General features: G+C 36.8%; 1 protein-coding gene across 1 annotated transcript in view; it reads left to right on the top strand.

The window, feature by feature from the left end:
* Positions 1-411: 411 nt before the first annotated feature.
* The window catches only part of LOC125280565 (ERC protein 2), a 34,743-nt gene continuing 9,445 nt past the window's right edge, over positions 412-25,709 (top strand). Inside the window, exons 1-11 of the mRNA XM_048211172.1 lie at positions 412-869; positions 4,080-4,124; positions 5,440-5,595; positions 6,326-6,493; positions 8,754-8,921; positions 14,356-14,493; positions 14,860-14,946; positions 18,447-18,640; positions 20,598-20,676; positions 24,410-24,570; positions 25,540-25,687. Of these exons, the coding sequence (XP_048067129.1) occupies positions 756-869; positions 4,080-4,124; positions 5,440-5,595; positions 6,326-6,493; positions 8,754-8,921; positions 14,356-14,493; positions 14,860-14,946; positions 18,447-18,640; positions 20,598-20,676; positions 24,410-24,570; positions 25,540-25,687 (1,458 nt within the window). The 5' untranslated portion in view covers positions 412-755. The remainder of the gene's footprint in view (positions 870-4,079; positions 4,125-5,439; positions 5,596-6,325; positions 6,494-8,753; positions 8,922-14,355; positions 14,494-14,859; positions 14,947-18,446; positions 18,641-20,597; positions 20,677-24,409; positions 24,571-25,539; positions 25,688-25,709) is intronic.

The raw sequence follows: 25,709 nt of genomic DNA, 5'->3' as shown, positions 1-25,709 counted from the left end.
TATGCTGGAAGGCTAGACATCAGTGCAGTATATTCTTGAGTTATGGCTCTGCGTTGATTGCATCCATGTTAATGCTCTATGGCCTGTTTGAGATGAATTTCCATCCAAACTGATAGTGACTGAGTGAGTCAACAGCCCATTTAATATCTTTTTCAAAGAGGTTTTGTCTCAAAAACACAGACAATGAAGCCTCTCAGCGAAGTTGAAATTGGATGTTTACTGAACTCTTCACTAGTAACCATTATCATTGAACATAGATGATTTAGGTTACATTTATGTAACTAAGAACAGTAACACTTTAATTTGGATCACTTTAGACATTCTACTAACCATAAGTAACTTGGCAACTACATGTCAATGTATTCTACTAACCCAAACCCTAACCTAACAGACAACTAAGTTGACCTGTACTTGCAAAGTTACTTACAGGAAAACACTGTGCATGAATTATTGATAACGGCTGCCTGAGAGCGTTTACCAGCTGACTGTGCCATTGTGAGAGCCAGATCACATTTTAGAGGGAAGGAAGCCATAAAAGGAAAAGAAAATTCAATGAATAATAGATAGAGGCAGATACCTGTAGCACAATTGCTCAGCGATAACCTGCAAGAAAACCTAGACAGAAAGAAACGAAGAACAAACACATACATGTAGCTTAGCTATCAAAACATCACAAAAAAAGAAACAAGTACTGTTATAAACACAAGAGGACGTCATCTTCAGGTCAGTGTAAGAAAGCCATAGAAAAACAGAGAATGACGAGCAGACATCCCTGTTTCTATCGAGTTCCTCCGCAGGAGTTACACGGGAGAAACCATCTAACGGAAGCCACCCAGACTAAAGTCCTGAACACTGTCATCAGCGTGAAGGTGAGATCTGTAACACCTACACTTGCCTCTTCACACTGTATATAACATGCAAAATGCCCAGATCGAGGAACAAGGTAAGGTAAAGTAGCACAATAAATACAGCTGAATTTGAATTAAAGAAATTCAAATCTGTCACTTTTGCTGTTCATGCTTTAACCAGTGATTGTAATGCATTTCTTTGTACGCAACATATCTAATCCTGTTAATTGTAATCCAAACTTAAATGGTTGTAATTCATTAATGCTCTGGAATACAGAACTGAGACCCTTTTTAAGACACCCAGCAGATTATTGCTGAAGCGAAAGCAATTCATAAAATGAGAATGTAAAACAGTTATAGAACTTTAAGTTTACAGTAAAGCAGCTGTACTGAATTAATCATTTATATTTTATTCAAAATATATATTTTATAAAATAATTTTGACTCTAAAAAAGATTGTCTAACCAAGTTGTGTTCCAAATTTGAAGTTAATATAAAAAAATTGGGGTTTGTGTGAGATTTTGTTTTAGGATCTGTACCAAAAAGAGCCACCGGTTGACAAACACTCCATTGATTGATTGATTGATTGATTGATTGATTTTTATGCTTTCTCCTGTGACAAATTAATACATTTCTGTCACAATATCAATTCTACCAGAAAACAGACATCAAATATGAAACCTGAAGTCTTAAACCTTTCCAACCATATGTGTTTTCTCAAGTTTAGAAAAAGATTTGATTATAAAACAGTACAGTAAACGATTTTCACAAGATGAATTTTGAGTGTTTAAGCTTTTGAATGATACCTAATTTGTGATGATTCCTAAAATATGTGAGTAAAAAAAAGAAAAGAAAAGGAGGACACCACAGTTAACAGGTTAAGAGTTTCTTTAATTTGTAAAGAACTCATCGATCCATTTGGAAACTTTCCAGGAATTTATGCATGTCAAAAATTAAAAACTCAAACTCTCAGAACTACACTGAAAAATTCAACACTGATCCTACAGAAAGCTCACTAGGAAATAATAATAATAGCCGAGTCGAGTGGTGACCACCAGGGGATGCCAGAAATACTGTGATGAGAAAGTTCCACGAGCCTCTCCTAACCAGGGCTGAGAGAGAGAGAGAATGATTGAAATGAATCCCTTTGGAAAACATGGAATTCATCAACATCAAACCATGTCCTTGACTGAAATTCCATGATCACTTACATGAACTGGAATACATCCTAGGGAGCCATTAATCTCTTTACACCTTAAATGATAACATTTATTTAAAAAATAATGACTAAGAACTTGGGACAATACATGCATCAAGACATTCCAGTCAAACATTGCCTACATCTGCAACCCTTCAAACACAGAATTAAAAATGAAAACAAGACAAGGAGAACAAGCTGCCATTACACCGGTCCCTATGAAGTGTGGTTGTGATGTTTCTGACTTGTCCAACTATAGGCCTATTTCAAACCTCCCATTTCGGGCTAAGGTCCTGGAGCGTGCTGTGGCTACTCAGTTAGTTGGCTGGGTCTCTCTGGGACAGTATTCAATTGGTTTCATTCTTACTTAACCAATCGTGCCCAGTTTGTTAGCCTGGGAAAACACAAATCTGATGCCTGTTCAACAGGGAGTTCCTCAGGGTTCAGTGTTGGGCCCAACTTTATTTAGTATATATATGCTTCCACTTGAGCTGATTATCAGGAAGCATGGCATTGAGTATCACTGCTATGCTGAGTATACTCAAATCTACATCACCTATAGCCCTCATGTCCACAGTATGTTAACTGCAGAAAAGCTTCCTGAAACTGAACGGCTCAAAAACTGAGCTGATGTTTATTGGCACGATGGTAGCTACTCGTAAGCCCAATCATATTAACTTGGTTGTTGACTCTAATATGATACTTCCCACTTCACAGGTGTGGAATCTTTTTGATCCTCAGGTAACATTTGATGTGCAATTAAAACATCTCAAAAATCGCCTTCATCTAGGTTAGATTAATAAAGCCTTGTCTTCTGGGCTCCCAGCTAATCTTTAAGCAGGCTACAGTATATTCAAAATTCTGCTGCTCATGCGCTTACTTGTATCTCTCCGCAGGAACACATTACACCGGTGCTTTCACAGTCGCATTGGTTTCCTATCAATGCTAGAACAATTCTAATTTTAACATATAAAGCATTACAATTGGACATCAGTGTATCTTTGTGATTTTAGTCAAAACATTTCTTCACGTTCTCTCTGTTCTGCCAACACTCTTTTACTTCATCAGCCTTCATGTAAACTTAAGACCATGGGGGAAGAGCTTGTCATTTAAAGTCCCCAAGTTATAGAATGTTCAATATCAGAAATGCTTCAACTTTGGAAGTTGATTAATACACATTTATTTAAGGTTGTTTTTAATTAATTTATTGTTTTGTTATTTACTTTTTATGTTTTATTTCGCTGTAGCCCTTTTTGGTGTAAAAAAGAAAACAGCCTGTGAAGTCAGCAAATCTTCAACCGTACTGATCATCAACTTAAAGCAACTACTTACAGACTGACAGAACAATCAGCAAATGAGTGCATCACAGAGGAATGTGCCTGATCAATCCCCATTATGTTCTTTATTAACAAAAATATTGAGAAACGTTGAAGCAACATGGCTGCGGATGGACAAATGGGTGCTTATGAAAGACATCAGGTCACTTCTAATAGGGCAGCATGATTAATTCTGAGAGAAAACTCTATTGCAGGGATATTTAACTATATATTAAAAATGTGCTTTTAACAGCATTAAAAATAATTTCAGAATGTCAGTCCAGCTGCTGATGATAAATAACAGTGGTGACATTTTACAGCGCACGTACATTGTCATGTTGAGTCAACAATAGAGTCAACAGTGTCGCAATGTGTAGCAAATCACAAGTATCTGAATTTGTGCACATGATATAGTGATTCATGGCCTAGGGAATGGATTGAGACACACCCTGTGAGAACACAAACATGCTCGCCACTGTCCAGTCCAGTGGATGCACCGACTGCTTTGCTGCACAGTTTGCTCCACTATGGACGTCACATAACCAACAATTACAGGAATTTCTTCAAAGTCAAACAAGATACTGATTTAAGAAGTTTTATTCATTCCATGCTAGTAACTTTAGTTATTTATACTGGTGTCATCTTTTATGATTGTCCCTGTGTATGTTACTCCATATGCATTCTTATTAAAGTATGCCGACATGTCATGTGTTTCAGAGAACATCGCCAGCTTTGTGTTACGAGCCTGATTTCATATGGAAGGTACAGTACACACACACGTCAGACTGAACATTTTCATCTTTCAAGATTATTGTCATGGACATCATATTCATCCACTTTGAAAAGTAATCCAACCTGAAATAAAAACAAAAAATGATCTAGACAGCTCAAATAACACACATCCTGGACACATGCTTAGAATAAGATATGAGCTGCACGTATGCTTTACACATTCATGTTGTGCCATTGTACTCTTAGCAAACCTCATTTATTGTGATTTTATAAACTGAGAGATGAGCTGAATATGTCATCTGTGGTAATCAACAGCATGTTGTGGAAAGAGTTTAACGGGTTAGTTCACCCAAAAATGAAAATTTACTCACCCTCAAGCCATCCGAGGTGTTTATGACTTTCTTTTTTCAGCCAAACACAACCTGAGTTATATTAAAATATCCTGGTTCTTCCGAGCTTTATAATGGTAGTGAATGTACCCGAGATTTTGAAGCCCAAAAAAGCCCATCCATACATCATAAAAGTGATCCATACGACTCCAGGGGGTTAATAAAGAACTTCTGAAGCGATGGGTTTTTGTAAGAAAAAAATATGCATGTTTATGTCTTTATAAACTAGCTTCCGGTAACGGCCGTACGTAAGCCTAGTTCTGGCAGAAGAGTGACCTCTGACCCAACACAGGATGTAGGATGTAGGAGTATCGTAATCTTAGACACCTCTCGCGGTTCAAACAAACAGGGCTGTGCAACAAACTCAAGCTCCTCTTCTCTTATATCAAAATACTCCCACATTTCTCTTTAAAATTTCTTGTTTTAGACTTCTAATTCATGACCGGTGTTTTGTTTTGCTCTATCCTCTGAGCTTCCACGTTCATCAGTTTGTCATACGTCGGGTCAGAGGTCACTCTTCTGCCAGAACTCGATTTGTGTACAGCCGTACACAAAAAAGCTAGTGATTATAGTTTATAAAGTTTTAAATATGGATATTTTTCTTCTCTTCAGAAGGCCTCTATTAACCTCCTGGAGTCATATGGATTATATTTATGATGGATGGATGAGTGCCATTCACTCCCATTATAAAGCTTGGAAGAGCCAAGATATTTATTAATATATTATGTTTGGCTGAGAGAAGAAAGTCATATACACTTAGGATGGCTTGAGAGTGAGTAAATCATGGGATAATTTTCATTTTTGAGTGAACTAAACCTTAAAGTTCCTTGAACCTGGAACAGATACTAATAACAAAAACATAAAGTCTTCAAGTTGGAAGATTCAAGGCCTTACAGACCCAGATATATGGATAGCATCACATACGTGGCTTTTTGTGCATCACATCTCCCACACAGGACACCAAACTTGCATCACTGGAGCGCAATATTCGAGACCTGGAGGACGAGATCCAGACGATGAAGACAAATGGCCTTTTGCACACAGATGGCCGGGGTGAAGAATTCAAACAGATGGAAGTCTATAAGAACCACTCAAAGTTCATGAAGAACAAGGTTAGAATGGACTGATGGAGAGATGGGTACTTTCACATAAGCTGCACTGTTTTTCACTGAATAGCAGTGCTGGCGAATACATGGGGCACCAGAATATTGTGGGTCTCAAGGTGGCACCAAATTAATTTGGACATAATATTGATCACACATCACTTAACGTGAGAGTAAGAATGTCATGAGGGAAAAGGTCATTAGGAGACTACATCAACTACATCAAGGAGCTGTGAGCAAGTCACATGTCCTCAAAAGTATGAGGAAATTAGTGTTTACCTGGAAAACCAACTTTCTTTATAATTTCTGTATGAGATTTTTTAAGGGGCTTAAAACAATTCTGGAAATTCAGTGACATTACCTATGATCTTCTCCTCAGTGTTTTCAATAAAATGGTCTATGATCGACCTGCATGTCTTCTCATTTAAAATAAAATCCAAGAAGTATTTGGCTTCATAGTACAGCCATTTTTGTTCCTTTTGTTGGTGACGGATGGATGCAGAAACAGAATGGGGTTTAATTTATTTATATGGTGAAGTCATATACAAAACCTATGAGTCTGATATATTTTTAAACACTGCAGGGCATGACAATCACTCATTACAGATGTCTTCCTATTTCAATGGCTATGACAACACAATTCAGCATTTCATCTCTCTAGTTAATTAATTTTCTCTAATTTGAAATGTTTTTTTTACTAATCATTGCACGGTTTGCTGTATCTGTTTATCTTTCTCAGATTGATCTGCTGAAACAGGAAGTAGTAAAGAAAGAGTCTGAGTCGATGACACTGCAAACGAAGCTTGACGCACTGACCAATCAAAACTCAGACTGCAAACAGCACATAGAGGTCCTGAAGGAATCTCTCACGGCCAAAGAACACCGAGCTTGTGTCCTTCAGACAGAGGTCAGTTACAATTACACGTTATGCTTTAAGTGTGATGTTACCTTGTTATCTTGATGTCAAAATCTTCAACTTGCCCTTTAGCTTATGGCAAGCCGTTCTGACTTTTATTCACATCTCAGGATATTAATTCTTGATATGGAATTACATTTCCATAGTAACAATGTTACTTCTTGATATCAACAATTCAATTATTGATATCAACAATTCAGTTGTTGATATCAGGAATTACATTTTCACTAGTAACAATGTTACTTCTTGATATCAACATTTGAATTTCCACTAGTAAAAACTATAATTCTTGATATCTGTAATTGTATTTTCACTAGTGAAATGTCACCATAGGCTGCCATTCAAATTCAATTTTTGATATCAATAATTGATTTCTTACTAGTTGAAATTCCAATTTCACATATCAGAAATACAATTCTTACTAATAAAAATCGTAATTTTTGATATCAATAATTACATTGCTACTAGTAAAATGTGAATTTTTGATATCAAGAATTCAATTGTCACTAGTTGAAATGTCAGTTCTTGATATCGACAATTGAATTGCTACTAGTAAAAATGTTCATTTCTGATATCTGAAAATGTATTTCTGATATCAACATAATTTCAGATATGTAAAATGGCTTTCTTACTAGTAACAATCACATTCATGATATCAGAAACTAACATTGTTACTAGTGACAATCAAATTATTGATATCAAAAATGAACATTGTTACTAGTAGCAATTCAATTGTTGATATCAAGAACTGACATTTCAACTAGTGACAACTGAATTCTTGATATCAGAAATTCACATTTTTACTAGTAAGAATTGTATTTTTGATATGAGAAATTAGAATTTCAACTAGTAAGAAATCAATTATCAAAAATTGAATTTGAATGGCAGCCTATGGTGACATTTCACTAGTGAAAATACAATTACAGATATCAAGAATTCTAGTTTTTACTAGTGAAAATGTAATTCTTGATATCAAAAATTAGCATTTTAACTAGTGAAAATTGAATTGTTGATATCAAAAATTAACTTTGTTACTAGTGGAAATGTAATTTCTGATATCAAAAATTGCCATTGTTACTAGTGGAAATGTAATTCCTAATATCAAGAATTATCTTTTTAACTAGTGAAAATTGAATTGTTGATATCAAGAATTCATATCCTGAGAATAAATAAAAGTCAAAACGGCTTGCCATATTAGCTGCATGTCATCTTTACAGCTCATATGAAATATATTTATTCACTGGACACTAAATATGTTTTCTGATGTGTTTTGTTTGTAGCAGCTATGTACATAGAATCGAACTCTGTCGCTCTCAGGTGAAGAGTAACCCAATCCTCAGTTCTCACATCTCACTGCATTTTTAATAGTCTGAAATGCTGTAACTTGCACGCCCTGCCCATATATCAGACTTGAATAAGTCTTTTATGATTACAAAATAACCAGTAAACATCTTAAAGTGCCCCTATTATGCTATTTTAAAGGCTCCTAATGTTGTTGTTACTCCAAATGTAGAATATATAATAAGAATGCTTATTGATTGCTGTTTTTGATAAGCTTAATTACCAAATTAAGATTTAATATCTAATTTCTAAGATTGCATTTGTTTAATATAATTTCTATTACATTCCATTACATTCTATACCACATTCCAACTGTCTAGTAAAATCAAATTTGAATTCACTGACTTGCTTTTTTAATGATATAATAATAATAGTCATAAGAATCAACATTAAAATTCTGGGAAGACAATTTTATTTGACATTTGGGGCGATAAGGGTTCTGGATAACGGATAGTGTTTCTGGTCTTATTTTACAAGCTTCACGAAACTGGGAACGAGAAAGTTAGATGCCTTTTTTGGTAACACAATAATAAAGTACTTACAAAACATGAACATGAATTCATAGTTAATATTTTGTAGTCTCTACATTGTTAATATATTAGTACGCTATATACAAATAGTGAGCTCTTCATTCATTGTCACCGCAATTAACTCAATTAGTATTGTTTAAGTGTCTTGTAGTAAAGGAATTGTTATTTGCTTATTAGGACTAAATAGTTCTCAGTTTAAATAAGTCACAGAAAATATGTTTGAATCTGGTTAGTTTCGTGTTTCCACTCGCTTCCTCTTTCTCTCCCCATGATTCCTGTTGACTTTTATAAAATAGTGTCAAATAAAGAAGCAGCAAAGAGCTCACTCGTAAAAGCCAGCTTTGAGGATTACCATAGTTAGTTTTGAATTGTCTCTGAAGGTGGATGCTCTCCGTCTGCGTCTGGAGGAGAGAGAGTCATTCCTAAACAAGAAGAGCAAACAGATCCAGGATCTCATAGAAGAGAAGGGAACACTGAACAGTGAGATATGTGACCTGAAGGACATGTTGGAGGTCAAGGAGAAGAAGATCAAGATCCTGCAGAAAAAGGTACACAAGACATTCAGATGTAATTAACACTGATGAGGACAAAAGATTTTTCCTACAAAAGCAGTTTTACATGGTTCATTCGAGACAGAAACCAAAGTGTGTAAACAGCCTCAAACTATACAGCTGTTGGCAATATGTCTTACCTTCTAGTGCAGCGTTCCTCAATAAGTTTAGCTCAAATTTGCCGAACTCTGAAGACCTTGCTTAGCTTGTTTAGTTTGTTGGGGTTGGAGCAGTGGCCGTGGTTTATACAAAACATATATTTATCAAATCATTTATATCTGGACAGCATCAGCAGGGTTTGTCTCTCAAACCGTCCCCTGCAGCATCATCTGACCATTTATGAATATCTATCTGTGCACCCATGGCAGTATGTTTCACACACTTTCTTCAGCACATCTGTAGCAGGTTTACATGCTCTGCAGCAGCAGGACTAATCCTACTAACCTGGCATATTCATTAACATGCTAAAAGTTTATCCAGAGAGTTGTTATAACTTAAAGGGAACCTATTATGCCCCTTTTTACAAGATGTAATATAAATCTCAGGTGTCCCCAGAATGTGTCTGTGAAGTTTCAGCTCAAAATCAAGATAATTTCTGAAACCATGTTGTAAATGGCCATTTTTGAGTGGAAGGAAAAACATGTTGTTTTTGCGCATGTGTCTTTAAATGCAAATGAGCTGCTGCTCCCCACCCCCATTTCAGAAGAGGGTGGAGCCTGTACAGCACATGCCTCGGATACTCTGCCAAAAACTAACAAAACATCTATTTGGTTTTGATTATTATCTCTATCGCGGTCACGCTCATGTGACATTGCAGTTCTTAATCATCATGAAAGTTTATTATCTGCATGCATTTTAAAGCCATAACAGTCTAAACTTTCTGAGTCTGTCAGACGCTGCATCCTGTGAGTGTTAAACTAATCTCTCTTTCACATCTTATTGAGCTTAAACTGTCAAAAACACACAAAGTTCACATAAACGCAGTTGGTTATGTCTGTGAATGTAAACAGCTGGGAAAGAAATCACATGTGTATATTAGATCTGTGTATTAAAGTGACAGCAGCGTAATATACGGTATCTACTGCTGTATCTGCTGTTAATATGAACCAAACAACAACTCAGAAAATCACTCACTGCTCTTGATTAAATAACTTTAGTAGCTTTAATAAGAATACATGTCTGAATGCTGCTGTTAAATGCTCTGTTGAGGAGATAAACATGGCGGTCTGTGTACAGCTCACTCAGGGGAGGAGCTAAGCTAATGGGCCAGATCGTGGGCGGGGCTTCTGGAAACACTCGTTTGGAGAGACTGTTTATGATTTATGGGGATTATAAAAAAAAGTGTGGGTGGATTTTTATCATTATAGGTGGGTTGTTTACACACGTCTGTGTTCAAACACCTTATAAAAGTGAATTTTGCATAATAGGTCTCCTTTAAGTATGTTTACGAGAGACCTGTGATTTCTTTTCACTGAATGGTGTAACAGATATCAGGATGCCAAGGTGGAAAGCTAGACGAGTTGACACATGCTTTTTGAGCTGTGTTGATACTCACTCCCTTACATGTTAACCCTATGTGCAGGACTAACTATATATCAGTGATGTATCAGGCAGATAAATGGCATTGCAGCATATCTAATGCTATTGTTGATCTGCTGTCTTCAGAGTATATTGAAATGTGTACTTGTGTACTTACAATATCCCAAATGTTTCAGAGAAAATACACAGAAATCAGCAATTTTAACCAGTGTAATGGCCTGTGTCATCGGTTCGCCTGTCAATGATGTCATATCTGTGTTACCTTTGATTTCCGGTTTAACTTCAGTAGAAACCAAGGAAGCACCACAGACGCTTTAATATTTTGTATTTTATTAGACAGCTGAGCAACTGTTTGGATACTTTTATCGACAGAAATCTAATCATTGTTAAATAGATCAACGCAGTAAAGTTTTATTTTTTTAATCTCTTGTTTTCTTTGTTTAAAGGTGCCCTAGAATCAAAAATTGAATTTACCTCGGCATAGTTGAATAACAAGAGTTCAGTACATGGAAATGACATACAGTGAGTCTCAAACTCCATTGTTTCCTCCTTCTTATATAAATCTCATTTGTTTAAACGACCTCTGAAGAACAGGCGAATCTCAACATAACACTGACTGTTACGTAACAGTCGGGATCATTAATATGTACACCCCCAATATTTGCATATGCCAGCCCATGTTCAAGGCATTACACAAGGGCAGCCAGTATTAACGTCTGGATCTGTGCACAGCTGAATCATCAGACTAGGTAAGCAAGCAAGAACAATAGTGAAAAATGGCAGATGGAGCAATAATAACTGACATGATCCATGATAACATGATATTTTTAGTGATATTTGTAAATTGTCTTTCTAAATGTTTCGTTAGCATGTTGCTAACGAACTGTTAAATGTGGTTAAAGTTACCATCGTTTCTTACTGTATTCACGGAGACAAGAGCCGTCGCTATTTTCATTTTTAAACACTTGCAGTCTATATAATTCATAAACACAACTTCATTCTTTATAAATCTCTCCAACAGAGTGTAAAGTTAGCTTTAGCCCATTAGCCACGGAGCATAGCCTCAAACTCATTCAGAATCAAATGTAAACATCCAAATAAACACAATAAATATGATGCATGACGAACACTTTGTAAAGATCCATTTTGAGGGTTATATTAGCTGTGTGAACTTTGTTTATGCAATGATAGAGTCGAGAGCTCAGGAGGGGGCGGAGAGCGTGAGCAATTAAAGGGGCCGCAGCCTGAATCGGCGTATTTCTAATTATGCCCCAAAATAGGCAGTTAAAAAAATTAATTAAAAGAAATCTATGGGGTATTTTGAGCTGAAACTTCACAGACACATTCAGGGGACACCTTAGACTTACATTACATCTTGTAAAAAAACGTTCGATGGCACCTTTAATTCAGCACTTGTGGCTGTTTCATTAGAATAAAATAAAATAATGTGAATTTAAGTGATCAAACGTAACTGTAACAGTTCAGGGAAGAAGGAGGCGAATGTTACAAGTAACTTTAATCGTAAAATATACATAAACAAATCACTCCCAATATGAACATGCCTTGAGACAGTGAACTGATAAAGGCTAGTTTCTGTGTAGACCCACAACAGCTGCATATCTATGCCTGGTTTCTTATATCTCCATCTCTCTTGTTCTTCCTTTACTATGTCAGTGCTTTGGCAAAACAAAAGAAAAGAAAAAGTGAGTGTTGCTGATAATAGCATCAGCAATCAGAGGGGAATTCCAGATAATGTGATAAAACACACTAAACATACAGCCTCAAACTGTTTACTAAAAGGTTTAGAAAAACGTTTTCCAGGCTGTATGTTGATTTTAAGATGAAACTATACTATAGTGGGGGCCATTTCTGTTCCAAAATGACTATAAAGATTAAATGGTTTACTGATTCTGGTGTAGAAGAAACTGACTGTCTGTCCTGCACCAATCCCAGACCGGAAACACTATTTGGGACACCTTTGAGATGAACCGTCCTCAAAGCTGGACTTCACTTATGAAAGGACCCTCCAAAAAAATGACCTGAATCAACAAACCTGTTAATAAGACAGAGGTGTCCACAAAATATTCACCTTATAATGCATATTGGTGACAATGTGGTTTGTATCTAAGATGATATGATGCAAAATATTTACACAATCACTTTTAGCAGACTAAATCTACACTGGCTTTCATTTGTAGAGTGATCTCAATAGTGCTTCAAAGTTCTGAATGTGACTTCAAGAGGATGCGGTACAAATAGAGGCAGTTTAGACCGGTCATAATCTTTACTCCTTTGGCTGTTTCAGTGGTGTATCTGCATATGTAATTGTAGCCAAACAGTCTCAATTTAGAACACAAATGTTCTCAGTTTAGACGCGCACAGAGAAAGTTTTGTTTAAACACACACATATGCAGCTGCGCACTCCCAGTCCAACAGACGCTCTCACTTAAAACCAAATTCACATGTAAATCTGGACCATATCTTGCCCAGAGACAGTTTACAATGGACACATGTAGATCAGAACTCGACGAACGTTTGATCTGAATACATTAATACACAGAGCTGTGCACTTATCTAGGCATGGTAAGAGAAATGCTTTCTAAGCAGGAGCACCTCTTTCAACCTTTTTATTTTCCAATCCACTGTATAAAAAAAAAAAAAAGAAAGAAAAAAACAACCTCTCAACTCATAATTGTGGCGACCAGTGTTACATTTATATTTTTTTTACTTTTTTTGCATGGACTTTTTTGAGTTTTACTAACTCCCAAAAGTTTTTTCTTTCAAATTATCATTTGGATGAACACAGTAAATTAAGTTTAGTTTCCTCAAATCAAAATTCAGAAGATCCCAGTCCTAACTGATATTAGATATGGTTTGGATTGGTCTGTTCACATCAAACAGTAATAGCACACCTCTCCTGCTGCAGCTTTCGGGAAGCCGAGGGTTTGTTCTGCGTTGAGCGCCAACCCTAATGAAACACACTTGCCTGTAATTTGTAAGTAATCCTGAAAACTTTGGTTCGATTTCTCAGGTGTGTTTGATTAGAGTTGGAGCTAAACTCTGCAGGACAATGATCAGAGTGACAGAGTTACCAACCAAAATGAAAAGCATTTTACTTGTCAAATATGCTTCTTAAAAATGATCCAAAATCAATTTTGAGTAAATAACCAGCCAGTGTTCAAAACTATCTCCTTACCTTAGCCCGATTCACAATGGTAAACTTGTAATAATGTTTTCTAATAAGAGCGGTACTGGTGGTTTTCCGCAGGAAATTCAAGCATACAGCCGTTCGTCTTTGCGTCATTACGTCATGTCTGTTTACATAAAGGAGGAGTCCCAGCTAGTAGGCTATATCACGTGAGGATGCTGTAGGTGATGGATCATTTATAGCCTTTTCTCACAGCAGCTGCAATAATCATTTAGGATTTAGGAAAGTATTTAGGATTTTTTTTTTTTTTTTTTTTTTTAATCATGGCTTAAGCATTAAAAACAGGCGACATGGAATACGGTATTTTAGAGTGTAAATTTGTTTCAGATTTTTTAGAGTGAGATTGAGGTTGTGTCCAAAATCACAAGAGAGGCATACTGAGCAGGTACTTATTTTGAATAATTGTGACCGCTAAAAAACTATGTTCTATATAGCATGAATGTGTCCGGATGTTGTCATTATCATGTGACCTACCTTTAGTTGCAGAAACATTCAAACTGCATCTGTGCTTGTTGTAACTAAAGTGATGTATGCAATTCCTTGAAATGCATTATTATTAGTAGCAGTAGTATATATACTTGTTTTTCATTTGGCCTTGCAAGGTACATGTTATGTATTTAGCTTCAGAATTACTTGGCAGAGGTGATGAATTGTTAACAGTGATTAAATCTCCCTGTCTCTCAGGCTGAGAACCTGCAGGAACAGTTAAAGGACAGGGACAAACAGTTGGACAGTTTGGGGGACAGAATGACGTCTCTGCAGGCCGACTCCAGCAACACGGACACCGCTCTCATTACACTGGAAGAGGCTCTCTCTGAGAAGGTGCCGAATATATGCGAGAGTACAAGGAAAGAGCATCAGCATGCTTGTGTATTTAATGTCAGTTGTAACCACATACAATTAAACATCAGCTACTCCCATTGGGACACTTACCTGAAGAGTTTAGCTCCGACAAACCTGCCTGGACGTTTCCAAAAATCCGGAAGGCCTTGATTAGCTGTTTCACTTGTTTAATTATAAGGCTGGAGCTAAATTTTGTTGGAAGGTGTCCCTCCAGGAGAAGGATTGGACACCTGCAATTGCAATTTGTCCTTCAATGAAACGAAAGTGCACCATCTATAAGTGGACCAAAAAACAAAACATTCACTGTATGCAAATGACTAACCATTACTTTATCTTTTGTGACAGATAGAAGAGGCAGAAATGCATAAGAATGAAAATAAGGAACTGAAAAGCAAACTTGTCTCCCTACAAGAGCGTCTCTCAGAAAAAGAGGTATGTGAGTAGAAATGTCAGAGGAAGACCTTCTCTGGTTCACAGCAGGTTTATTTGCAGCTTTCTGAATGTCATTGTTAGAATGTCAGTCACACGCAAACATGTGGTTCAGGTCCTGGTTGTAATTATGTACGTGTTTGTGGTTTCATGTGACATGAAGAGACTAAAGAGTTGCATCACTCTCAGAATTTCAGTCCAAAAATCTGCATTGTATTGGCTAAGCACCTGCAATCCAGTTAAATCACACAAAGTTTTTGGTCATGGAGGCAGAGAAGAACTGAAACACAGGGCTAGAAATACACAGAGAAAATGAGAAACTAAACAAGACTCAGGTGAACATAATCAGAAACCATGTAAATGAAACCTAGTAACGTAAAAAAATAAAAGGGAAAAAAAAGAAAAGAAAAGCCATTCACCTTATTAGAAGTCAGTGTACCATCAGAATGATTCTGAAACTGATATTTCAAGGTAAAAAAAAATGGCATATGTGACCCGTGCTGGATAAAAGAGTGGGAATGCGCACTGGCTAATTTCGAGCTACAGGCAAAAATTTCGAAATTGAGGTTTTCACAAAAATGAGTTTATTAAGCCCTTGTCTAGCAATCCCAATGCTCCAAATAGCAATTAAACATCTAAAAGTATCTTTATTTGCACGTTTCCGGAGAGGAGTACCTTTCCTTTGACCATGAAAAATGGGATTTTTCTCTGCTCACTTCTGGACAACTGCCGCTTCCTCTCAGCACAAGTTTGGTATTGTTTTAAAGCGCAGAATTTCAACTTTGTGAATATTCCTAGCAAATTCACGATGGCATGAGTCTGAACCAATGAAATGTGACTTTAAAACTCATGCTGATGTAAACAAAACGATCTTACTCAAGCTGACTGACCAATCCGAAGCGCGCACACAAAGACACTTCAGACAGCACACGATCCCGATATACACATATGCACAGAATTACAGTATTTCAAAAAATCTGTCTTGGTGAGTATTCACGCAAACATTATCTGTAATGTCTTAAATGAACATTTGGTTAACTGTTGGGGAAAACCATCTGATGTGTAACATTATATTAGATCCGTGTGGTCTTAATATATAGGTTGTCTGTTTCATTAATGTTAATCAAACAATTGTGGAATCATGGAAAAAAGTTAAAATATATATATATATATATATATATATATATATATATACATATATTTTGACTTGGTCTATGCCAAATCTGGTGGTATTACCAGAGATTTAAGGTATGGTTGCTAGATAATTTTGTTTTGGAACCTTCAGAAAAGATTTTTCTCGAAATTGACTTTACTGACTCTATTGACTTCAAACAGGTGTAACTCGGACATTTTTTTTTTTTTTTTTTTGGCGGATTCCAACAAATCATACATCATTTTGAAGGTTTTTTAATAGAGAATGTGTAACAGAAAAATAACATTAACTTGAAAATTGAAAACGTGCTCATTGCGACTCATTTTGCCAGCACGGGTCGCATATAGTTGCTTTAATTTAGAACAGTCAACGATGACCATTTCTGCTCACATCTTCCATCTTTCAGCTCACTAATGCCTGGCAGGCCGTGGCTCATATGTTTTAATCATGTCGTATGCGTTGATGAAATCAAAACAACAGTGAAAAATGAACACTAGCCAATGGGTTTACCACATGCAGGCTAGCCTAAATCTGCTGTATATCCAAGGTATTATCAGATATTAAGAGATTATGTTCATGTTTTTTGCCATAACTTTTCAGGCTGTTTTCTCCCTCTGCAAAGATGTTAGAATTTTAGGTGGCCAAAGTTTAGGTGCATCCTAGATCCACGCCCAATTTTGGGGCCTAATTTGCATAATTACTTTTGTGAAATGGGTTCTAAAACATATATGTACAATTAATTAATACTGTCCGTGGGTTGAATTCATTCAGTCCCTTGGCGAACTTAATATTTCCTTCAGTAATTCTTTGCATTGCTTCAGCAATACTGTATTCCAAGAGTTCTCATCTCCCCTGTATCCCTTATTGTTTATCATGCTGAGGCAATCAAAGTTTATGTGAATGTTTCTTTTATATTCTCTTGAGTATACAGACATCAATCTAAGAAAATTATACCTTCTTGCTTTTTGACATTGTGCCACATGTAGTGGCAGTTTCACAAGAGGAGCAGTCATAAACATCCTGAGACTTTACAGCGCTAATAACAGTTTCAGCACACTTGAAGCACTGATCAACAAAAGCCAATGAAAATAATCACATATAGCCCACAGGCCTCTGTGCATATCTACTGTTCTCTATAGTGAAGAGATTTATTGCTTTGTCGCAGTTATGAGTAACATCATGTTCAAACTAAGAACAAAGAAAGTCACTATTGGCAAAAACAAAAGTCTTTGATACCTGTTAAATTTTGATTGGTGTCTGTGTTTGTTCTACATCTGAAGCCTTTTCTTTATAGAAATGGTAGCCAACCCACAATAAATCATCGCAACACTTTTGTAGAATGGCTATGCTGTTGTTGATCTGTAATTTTATCCAAATACCAACAATTGTATGATATGTGGAGCACGTTTTTACAACAACGATGCACTAAAAACGGAAATGTTTTTCTTTTGCATTTTTGTTTTTTTCTGCATACAGACAACATCGTTGTCAAAATTATTCCCGTTCACATGGATCCGCAAAAACGACTAAGAACGCTGTATTCTGCTGCCAGGCCAGTAGATGGCGATGTCACTTTGTAAAGAAAAACTATGCATCTATAGATTGAACATGTCACTGTTTATATAAATTCATGTCTTTGTAGTTTACACAGAGACTATAACGGTATTGTTTTCAGAAAATCTGAATCTCGTTTTCAAAAGTTTGAGTTTTCAGGCCCCCAAAATGCAGCTGTCATGTAAATAAATGGCCAAAACGCATAAAAAGTTTTTGTTTTTAGTTTAACACGATGTTGTGTAAACTGCCCCTCAGTTAAATTTAATTGATCAAATTTTGTGATCTGCAAGATTGTATGATGTTGATATCAAGTTTTGTGTGTCTGTTAATGAGGGCTTTGTGGACATTAATGTTTTTAGATTTGTGGAGTAAAAATGATAGTTTAAGTGAAAAGATAAAATTAGACCTTTGGGGTAAGATGAACCACCCAGAATTGCCTCAGATTGACGAGCGTGGCATGTTTTTACTAGTGATATTATTTTTAAATTTAATACTTACTGTAATTTGTGAGGTTATTATTCAATATTTCCATTAATTAGATCATCTTTGCTTTTTATTAAAATCATTCAATTTGAATTCATGGTGTTGCTATTGCTACTGTATCGTCAATTAAACTACGGGCAATTTAATGTCAATATTTAAATGCATGCATACAAGTCATAGAATAAATTTACATTTCAGATTAATCTCTGACTGTGGTTTGTATGAATCAATGAAATATGGTGATTTTTAGAATATTTACCAGATGTAAGTGTATAAAGTTTGCTGACGTTGTGTTTGTTTGTCTGGAGTGAAGGCGTGTGAAGCGGAGCATGTCGCTCGCTGGAACCCTGAGCTGTCGGAGCGGCTGCAGGTGCTCCAGGCGGAAGCTGTCCGTCATAAAGAGGAAGAGGAGAAGTCTAATGCTGAAGTCCAGAGAGTGCTGGCTCTTTTGCGGGAGCTGCAGTCTGAACGTCTGGAGCAGGACAAGAGAATCATCGAGCTGGAGAGGTACATGCCAACCGTATCTCGTTAAGTTTAAGACATATAACGTAGCACAATAAGTAACTGAGTTACAGGTATTACTTCACCGGTCTTCTGACAAGACATAATTCAAACAGTCTTTGTTCAGATCCAGATAAATGTTCTTTTTAGTAAAGCAACAAAGCAGAGTGATTATTTCATCACAGGTCAGTTAGCTTCCAAACTTTTCTCACTCCTAAGGTGTCCACTACTGTCACTATATCACTATACGGATGGCAAAATCATCTTTGGTTGTTTACAGATATTACCAGTAAGTCCACTGCTTTCAGTGAGAAACCTTTGGCATCAATATACTAAAGCCAAAGGCCACCAATATTTTTTATGATCATAAAGCTAAAAAATTGCATTATAAAATGTGCATTATAGATTGATTACACATTTTAATCTATGTGCAATCAGCTGCTCCTGTATCTGGAAAAGTAAGAGTTAACATTTCTATAACAGATATCTTTGAGCACCGAACCCTAAACCTTACAACTTCTTCACTGTATAAAACATGCAACCAGAAGATAAAGAACAGTTAGACAGTTGAAAGGAGCAATATATAATCTTCTGTGGTCACACAATAGCTTTTTTAACCTACAAAATAGGCCATGTATCCATGTAACTAATTAAAGTTCAAATATTGGCTTGTAGTTGTGATTTTCTTCCAGTGATTTCTTTCTGTTTCAAGAGCTCAGAGAAAATATAAAAAAATATAGCTGCAAGCAGCAATTTAGGGGCTAAGCACAAATAAAATATCGGACTGCAACAATGAGAAATTAAAGACATTTTAGGCAAAATCTAATACAACCACTAGTGATATGATTTAATTGCTTAGCACTTTTGACCAATATATGGCAATGTTTCCAAAATGATGTTGTGTGGTCAGTGTGAGGAGACAATGGCACTTACAGTGTTTGGTGCCAATATGCCAAAGCACTGCAGAGATACAGCCTCAGAAACAGGTTGGCACAATTTTTTTGCCCGCTTGGTCTCACAAAAATCTGAGCTAATTTTGGTAAAAATCGGACAAACAGTCTAGGTCTAGGAGGAGTTTGAAAAAGTAGGTTTTCAAGAAAATTCAAAATGGCTGGTACAATTTGACCGACTATGGCATAATTGGTATCATTGTTCTCGGCATGACTCGAATCTAAGATCATATTCATTAAAATATGCAATTAAAAGCTAGGTAGCAATATTTATATATATTATCAAGTTTTTTTGAGTGAACTTTTTGGCTACCTTCAGGGCATGGTGCAGATGCTATAGGTGCGATACACTAATGCATTTGTGAAACAGCATTTTATGACAAAATTCAAAATGTTTTTATGAATCAGTTTTATGATTTTTGGGCAAACCGTACAGAAGTTACAAGCAAATATAACTATTTTTCATATCTCCTGACCAGTAGGTGGCACTGTGGCTAAACACAGCAAGTAGCCTCAGGTCATGCTTGTGATGACATGTCGTCTCATTACGCTGAAGCATTGCAGAGATATAGCCTCATAATTTTGTTTCTAGTCAAAAGTTATTAGCATAAACCTAAGTACAACTTTGGACAATTGGTGGCGCTAGAGGGATTGAGTTTGAGAATCCAGAATTGCTGTAAGTAATGTTCAGGCTGTTCTCTATCTGTGAAGAAGGAGAAAACTAGAAAGCTAATGGATAAACAGGTGCGTACACACCTTCAGTGCTTGGCCACTAATAAAATTTCAGTGACTTGCATGAATAGTCAGACCCACACAACATTGGCTATAATCACTCTAAAGAGTTTTGAGAGAGAGAAAAAAGATTCAGCTATAAAGCAGAAGACAACAATGTCATTATTCAGCTCATTTCAGTTCAAGTTTTGTTCTCATCCGCAACAGTGGCAAGGAACACAAACAGTGTGATACAAACACCTTTCTATGGAATCACTGAAATATACTGTGTTGTGTTGCAGACAAGTGAAGGAGCAGAACCAAAAGCAGTCTGTGAACCCAGGCCAAGCAGGAGAAATGACTCCCAATACTCAAAGACAGGTAAGAATACGCTGTGTAAATTCTCACAGATTATAACTTTATATCATAGCTTTATATTGCTGATGTATTCACACCCAGTTTATTTTGGAACAGATAATGCAGCACATGTGAGTCCGAGATTAAGGGCAAGAATAGAGTAGAATGATCTTTGCAGGATGCCGCTTCCTTATGAAGACTAGCAACAGTCCAGAATTTTCTAGATTTGTAGACAGACTTAGTGTGGATTCCTGATCCAGGTCTTTAGCAGTACTTTTGTGGCTTTTTCCAGGTTTATGGATTTCTGCATTATTAAAGGTGCTAAAGAGGATGTTTTGTTTTATACATTTTTGCAATATTACTTGAAACTGTCTTTACTAACTGATAAAAGACTATTTATTAGGTGCACTGAAAGGAATAATATTAATATATATCATCTGTGCACGAGGTACGGCCTTAAAAACATCAGCCAATCGTTTACGCGATCATCGCGTAAACGATTGGCCCTCTGGCTTGTCAATCACTGCCATGACATTCCTTGTGAGAGACGAGCACGGCTGCGCTCTCCAGTAACTTTCCACACTCCACAGGCGCCGCATGCAATGTTTTTGTCAGGAGACAGGAGTAACAACTGCAGATTATGAGTGACCTGCGGTGAGTCCGACATAATGAATCCACTAACACGACACAGCGAATGCCGGTGGTAAACACTCGTGTTCCAATACTCGTGCACGAGTTTTGGGAGGCGTTCCCTCGAAATTCTTACGCATGCGCTCATTTCAAAAACTCAGTAACAGTCTTTGGTTTCTCAGTCGACGAAAAGATCCTCTTTAGCACCTTTAAGGACCAAAGTATAGTTCACACTAGTGTTGTCAAGATACTGGAAGTTACAAATTCGATACGATACCTTGAAAAATATCAATATTCTATACCATTTTCGATACCATGGGGAAAACTGCCATATATACCGCCATACAGATAATTTGTTATTATCTCACAATTTTTGATAATTTGGGTAATTTTGTTGCAATAACTTTCACACACAGCACAGGGAGGCTTTATTTGAATCATTGAACTACATTTACAAAAACAAAAAAAACAAAAAAAAACAAAAAAAAAAACAAGTAAACAGTCAGAAATAAAATAAGAACAAATAAATTGCAAACTATAGCACAAATTAATACAATTGTAACGGACTGACAGACTCGGGGAGATCCATTTGCAGCTTTATTAGTAACTCGTGGTCGTACAGGCAAAAGTCAGGGATCGGCAACAGCAGTGTAATAGACAAGGCAGAATCAGAAACAGTACCAGGCAGTGGGTCAAGACAGGTGGCAATCAAGACAGAGGTAATCAGTATCCAGGCAGAGAGTTCACAAGGCAGGCGGTAGACGGGGTTCAGAGGGTTAAGGCAGTCCAAGGTCATACACAAAGATCAATACACAGGAGAAAACGCTCAGAAATGTTAGCCAGGCAAAACAAGACTTCGCGAATCACGAAGGGTTGTGAGAGTCCTTTTAAAGTCCGTGGGATAGGGAACAGGTGTGAGTGGGCGTGGTCGAGTAATCAGTCCAGGTATGTGGTATGGGAAATGTAGTCCAGAAGTGGTTAGTACTCCGGTGAGGGTGCCCTCAGGTGGTGAGAAGAAGGGAGCCACAGAGACCGCTTCTGTGACAACAATAGAGTAAAGAGACAAATTAAATAATTTTTTCAGGTTGGTCTAACAGTAGTATTCAGGTAAGAAATACTACAGAAATGAAAGCAATTAAATGTAAAATAACACTAGATACAATTAAATGTAATTGTTTAATTGTATCTCTGGCTCTGTATCTCTGGCTCTGTATCTCTTAGCTCTGGCCCTAAACATTACACTGCTTATAATTAAAGTTACAAAAGTTATTCAGTCAAGAATCGCATAAAGAGCTCTAATGACCTGCATAAATAATGAGCTCTTTCAGTCAGGTAGGCTGTGAAAAAACCCTCTGTGATCATGTGGTGTATATCAAACATACAGAAAAAACAGCAATACTGTGAAATATTATTACAATTTAAAATAATGGTATTCTATTATATTCTTTAAAATATAATGTATTTCTGTGATGCAAAGTGTCTGAACAATTATGTTACCTCTATAGCATTTCATATAGGCTTTTAGCTTAAAAGCATGCACATTTGGAGAAATATTGATGGATTCTCATATGTTTATGTCAATTTTCTATGCTGAGGATTAATATTTATTCAATATTTATTGTCATTACTATGAGCGCTGGATATTGTGTTTTCAATTCATACTTGCAGCCGGAGAGCGCTCTGTGCACCTTTAGTCCACAAATGCCTGCTAAAGAAGAATAGGCAATCCAGGAACTAACAGAACTAACAGAGGCCAGAGATCGCTAACTATGGCTATTCAAAACACTTTTCAAGACAATAAATACGCGATTGAGACGATGTATGCATGTATTGACTGAATTTGCCTCTGAATAGCACTGGCTCTGTGGGTGTGGCCGCATTAGCGGATAATGAGCTGAATCACAGACTTCTGACATGGCTCTCTTTTCATACAGATTACATAAACAGAGAATATTTGTTTTCGATTTGACTTACACAATTTAAAACCTGACATTTCAACGTTTCTTTAGACATAAGTCTAATTTTTTTGTCATTAGTATTCACTAAGTTACAGTTCATTTTCTGAGAACTATCAGATTGGACTTCGTTCAGAGGGAGACGAGAGATCATGCATCATGTTAGTTTTCTTTATTTTCCGAAAAGCACAACATTTTGTTTTTACTCTGAGTGTACACAAATAAAAGAAGATATTCCAAAGATTAAAATGGTGTATAACTCTTAATTGTATGTGCAACATTGACAGAGTATTTTGAGTCTCTTTCACACTGGTAAGAAAAAAAACGCGGTGGTATTGCCAGCGATACCTCAGACCTCAGAGTGTTAAGAGTTCATGCACGGATCCAATATACTGTTACACAACGTGTGTTTTCTCTCAACTGTTTACGTTCCAAAACCTACTGTATTTACCTGAATACTTGGCAAGATTGGCATTCTGACATAATTTTGTATGTATTTGACCGTTTAAGCGCAATAAGCCACGAAAAACTAGTCAATTTGTTATTTGCGAGCTATTTGAGAGGCGGCTTTATGTGCGCCACTTATATAGATCAGTAGTGCAGTAGTGTTTTTGGTGTGAGCATGAAACCTGCAGGAATGACTAAAATTATGTGCAATACAAGCACTATTCAACTGGAGCAAATGAGACGAGTGAGTGTGTGTCAATTCACCATCAGAGAGAAGAGAGAGTAAGAAAGCACAGCTGGTATCAGTGTATCGATACTGCTGAAAAGAAGTATTGGAACCATTTCGATATTTCATCATTGATACATGTCGAAATATGGACATTTTTGACAACACTAGTTCACACTGACCAGTGTTTCATCAGAAAAACAGATTTGTCAGTAACTAGGCTTCGTTTGCTTTTATTAAAAGGACAAAGCACCAATCCCTTCTCCTTAATTTACTCAAATAATCTTTTGGAGAAATTATAGCAAAGAGCTTCACTTACTTTTTCCAGCCTATCCAGATCACTCAGTGTTTTCAATATAAATTTGAAAAGGACAGCTGTTTGTGTTAGTTTTAGTCAGATTGTGTTTGTTTATAATTGCGATGAATACAGATGATGGAAAGGATATACATGGATATTGTGTGATAAACAACTTTGAGTGTTTATATCCTACTCTCATAGATGGACGATCTGATGTCGGCTCTAGACAAAACCAGAAAAGAGTTGGATGTCACAAAGCTGCAGTTGTCGTCAACACAGAATACTCTGACTGAACGTGACAATGAGCTGAGCAGGATACGAGCTGATCACAGTAAACAGCTAACAGAGATCCTGCAGTTAAAGTGAGTATATGAACGGAAACTTCAAACAATCAGGTACAATTCCTGATTGTAGGCATTTATTAATAAAAACTAGAAAAAACAGGGCCAACCACATCAAAACATGACATCACAAGGAGACCCACACGGTTTTAGCTGATTAACAATGTCATGTAGAAAAGAATAGGAAACAGAACTGAACTGGCTAAAGGTAGCACAGGGATTTGAAGGAACAGCAGGATCATAAGTAGCAGGCCTGATATTCTGCCTAATTTCCTTTTCTTCTCTACAAAAAAATGACAAAAAGCCTCACACATATCAACAGGTTCAAAAAGGTAATTACAAACAGGTGTATTCACTACCGCATTTATAGTATTGAAGAGCATTCTTGGTCTATGGACACTCTTATCAATGAGCTCGGATAAATACATAGACTTAGCCGATCTTACGGCTTTCTGATATTGAGATAAAAAAGACCTTAAGATTTCATACGAAATCTGGAGCTTATCCTTCTTCCACCTTCTTTCAGCTCTTCTGCAAGTCTGTCTAAGAGCACGTGTAGCATCATTTAACCAGGGTACAGACTTAGGTTTGGATTTTTTTAAAAGGCAGGGAACCACTGTGATACTCCTATAAGCTTTACTCCCTGCAGAATCACAGACAATAAAATGTTTTTTACAGTTGTTGCAGTTGCGTCAAACAATAGTTGCTGTGTGTGTAGGAGAGAGGGATTTATTTCGAGAGGTATAATGATCAGGCAGATGTTTGTTAAGATTCCCTGCCTGACCTTTTGGGCACCATACGGCCTAAATTCTTCTGATCACAGGAAGAGAGCGGGGGATTGTGAGTTATCACAGAAACACTCTTGATGGCTCAGTATGTCCTCCTGCTGTGTTCTTGATTGTGTGTGTGTGTTTACTGTATTTCGTGATTGTGTCTGTTTCTATTTAAGTAATGACTTACCGTAGGTCGTAACCCTTACCTTCCCACCAGACAACAGGCTCTGATGGCTGCCGTCAGTGAAAAAGATGGCTGCATCAGTCTACTAGAACTTTCTCCCGTCAGAAACATGTCGACCCCTGAAGACGTGATGACCTTGAGGAGAGAGAAGGAGAGGTTCATGAATCACCAAAAACAGCAGGTCAGTTCATTTCCCCCCTGTG

The sequence above is a fragment of the Megalobrama amblycephala genome, linkage group LG12 (genome assembly GCF_018812025.1).
Source record: "Megalobrama amblycephala isolate DHTTF-2021 linkage group LG12, ASM1881202v1, whole genome shotgun sequence".
Classification (NCBI taxonomy): domain Eukaryota; kingdom Metazoa; phylum Chordata; class Actinopteri; order Cypriniformes; family Xenocyprididae; genus Megalobrama; species Megalobrama amblycephala.
This window is presented reverse-complemented; position numbering and strand designations above follow the sequence as displayed.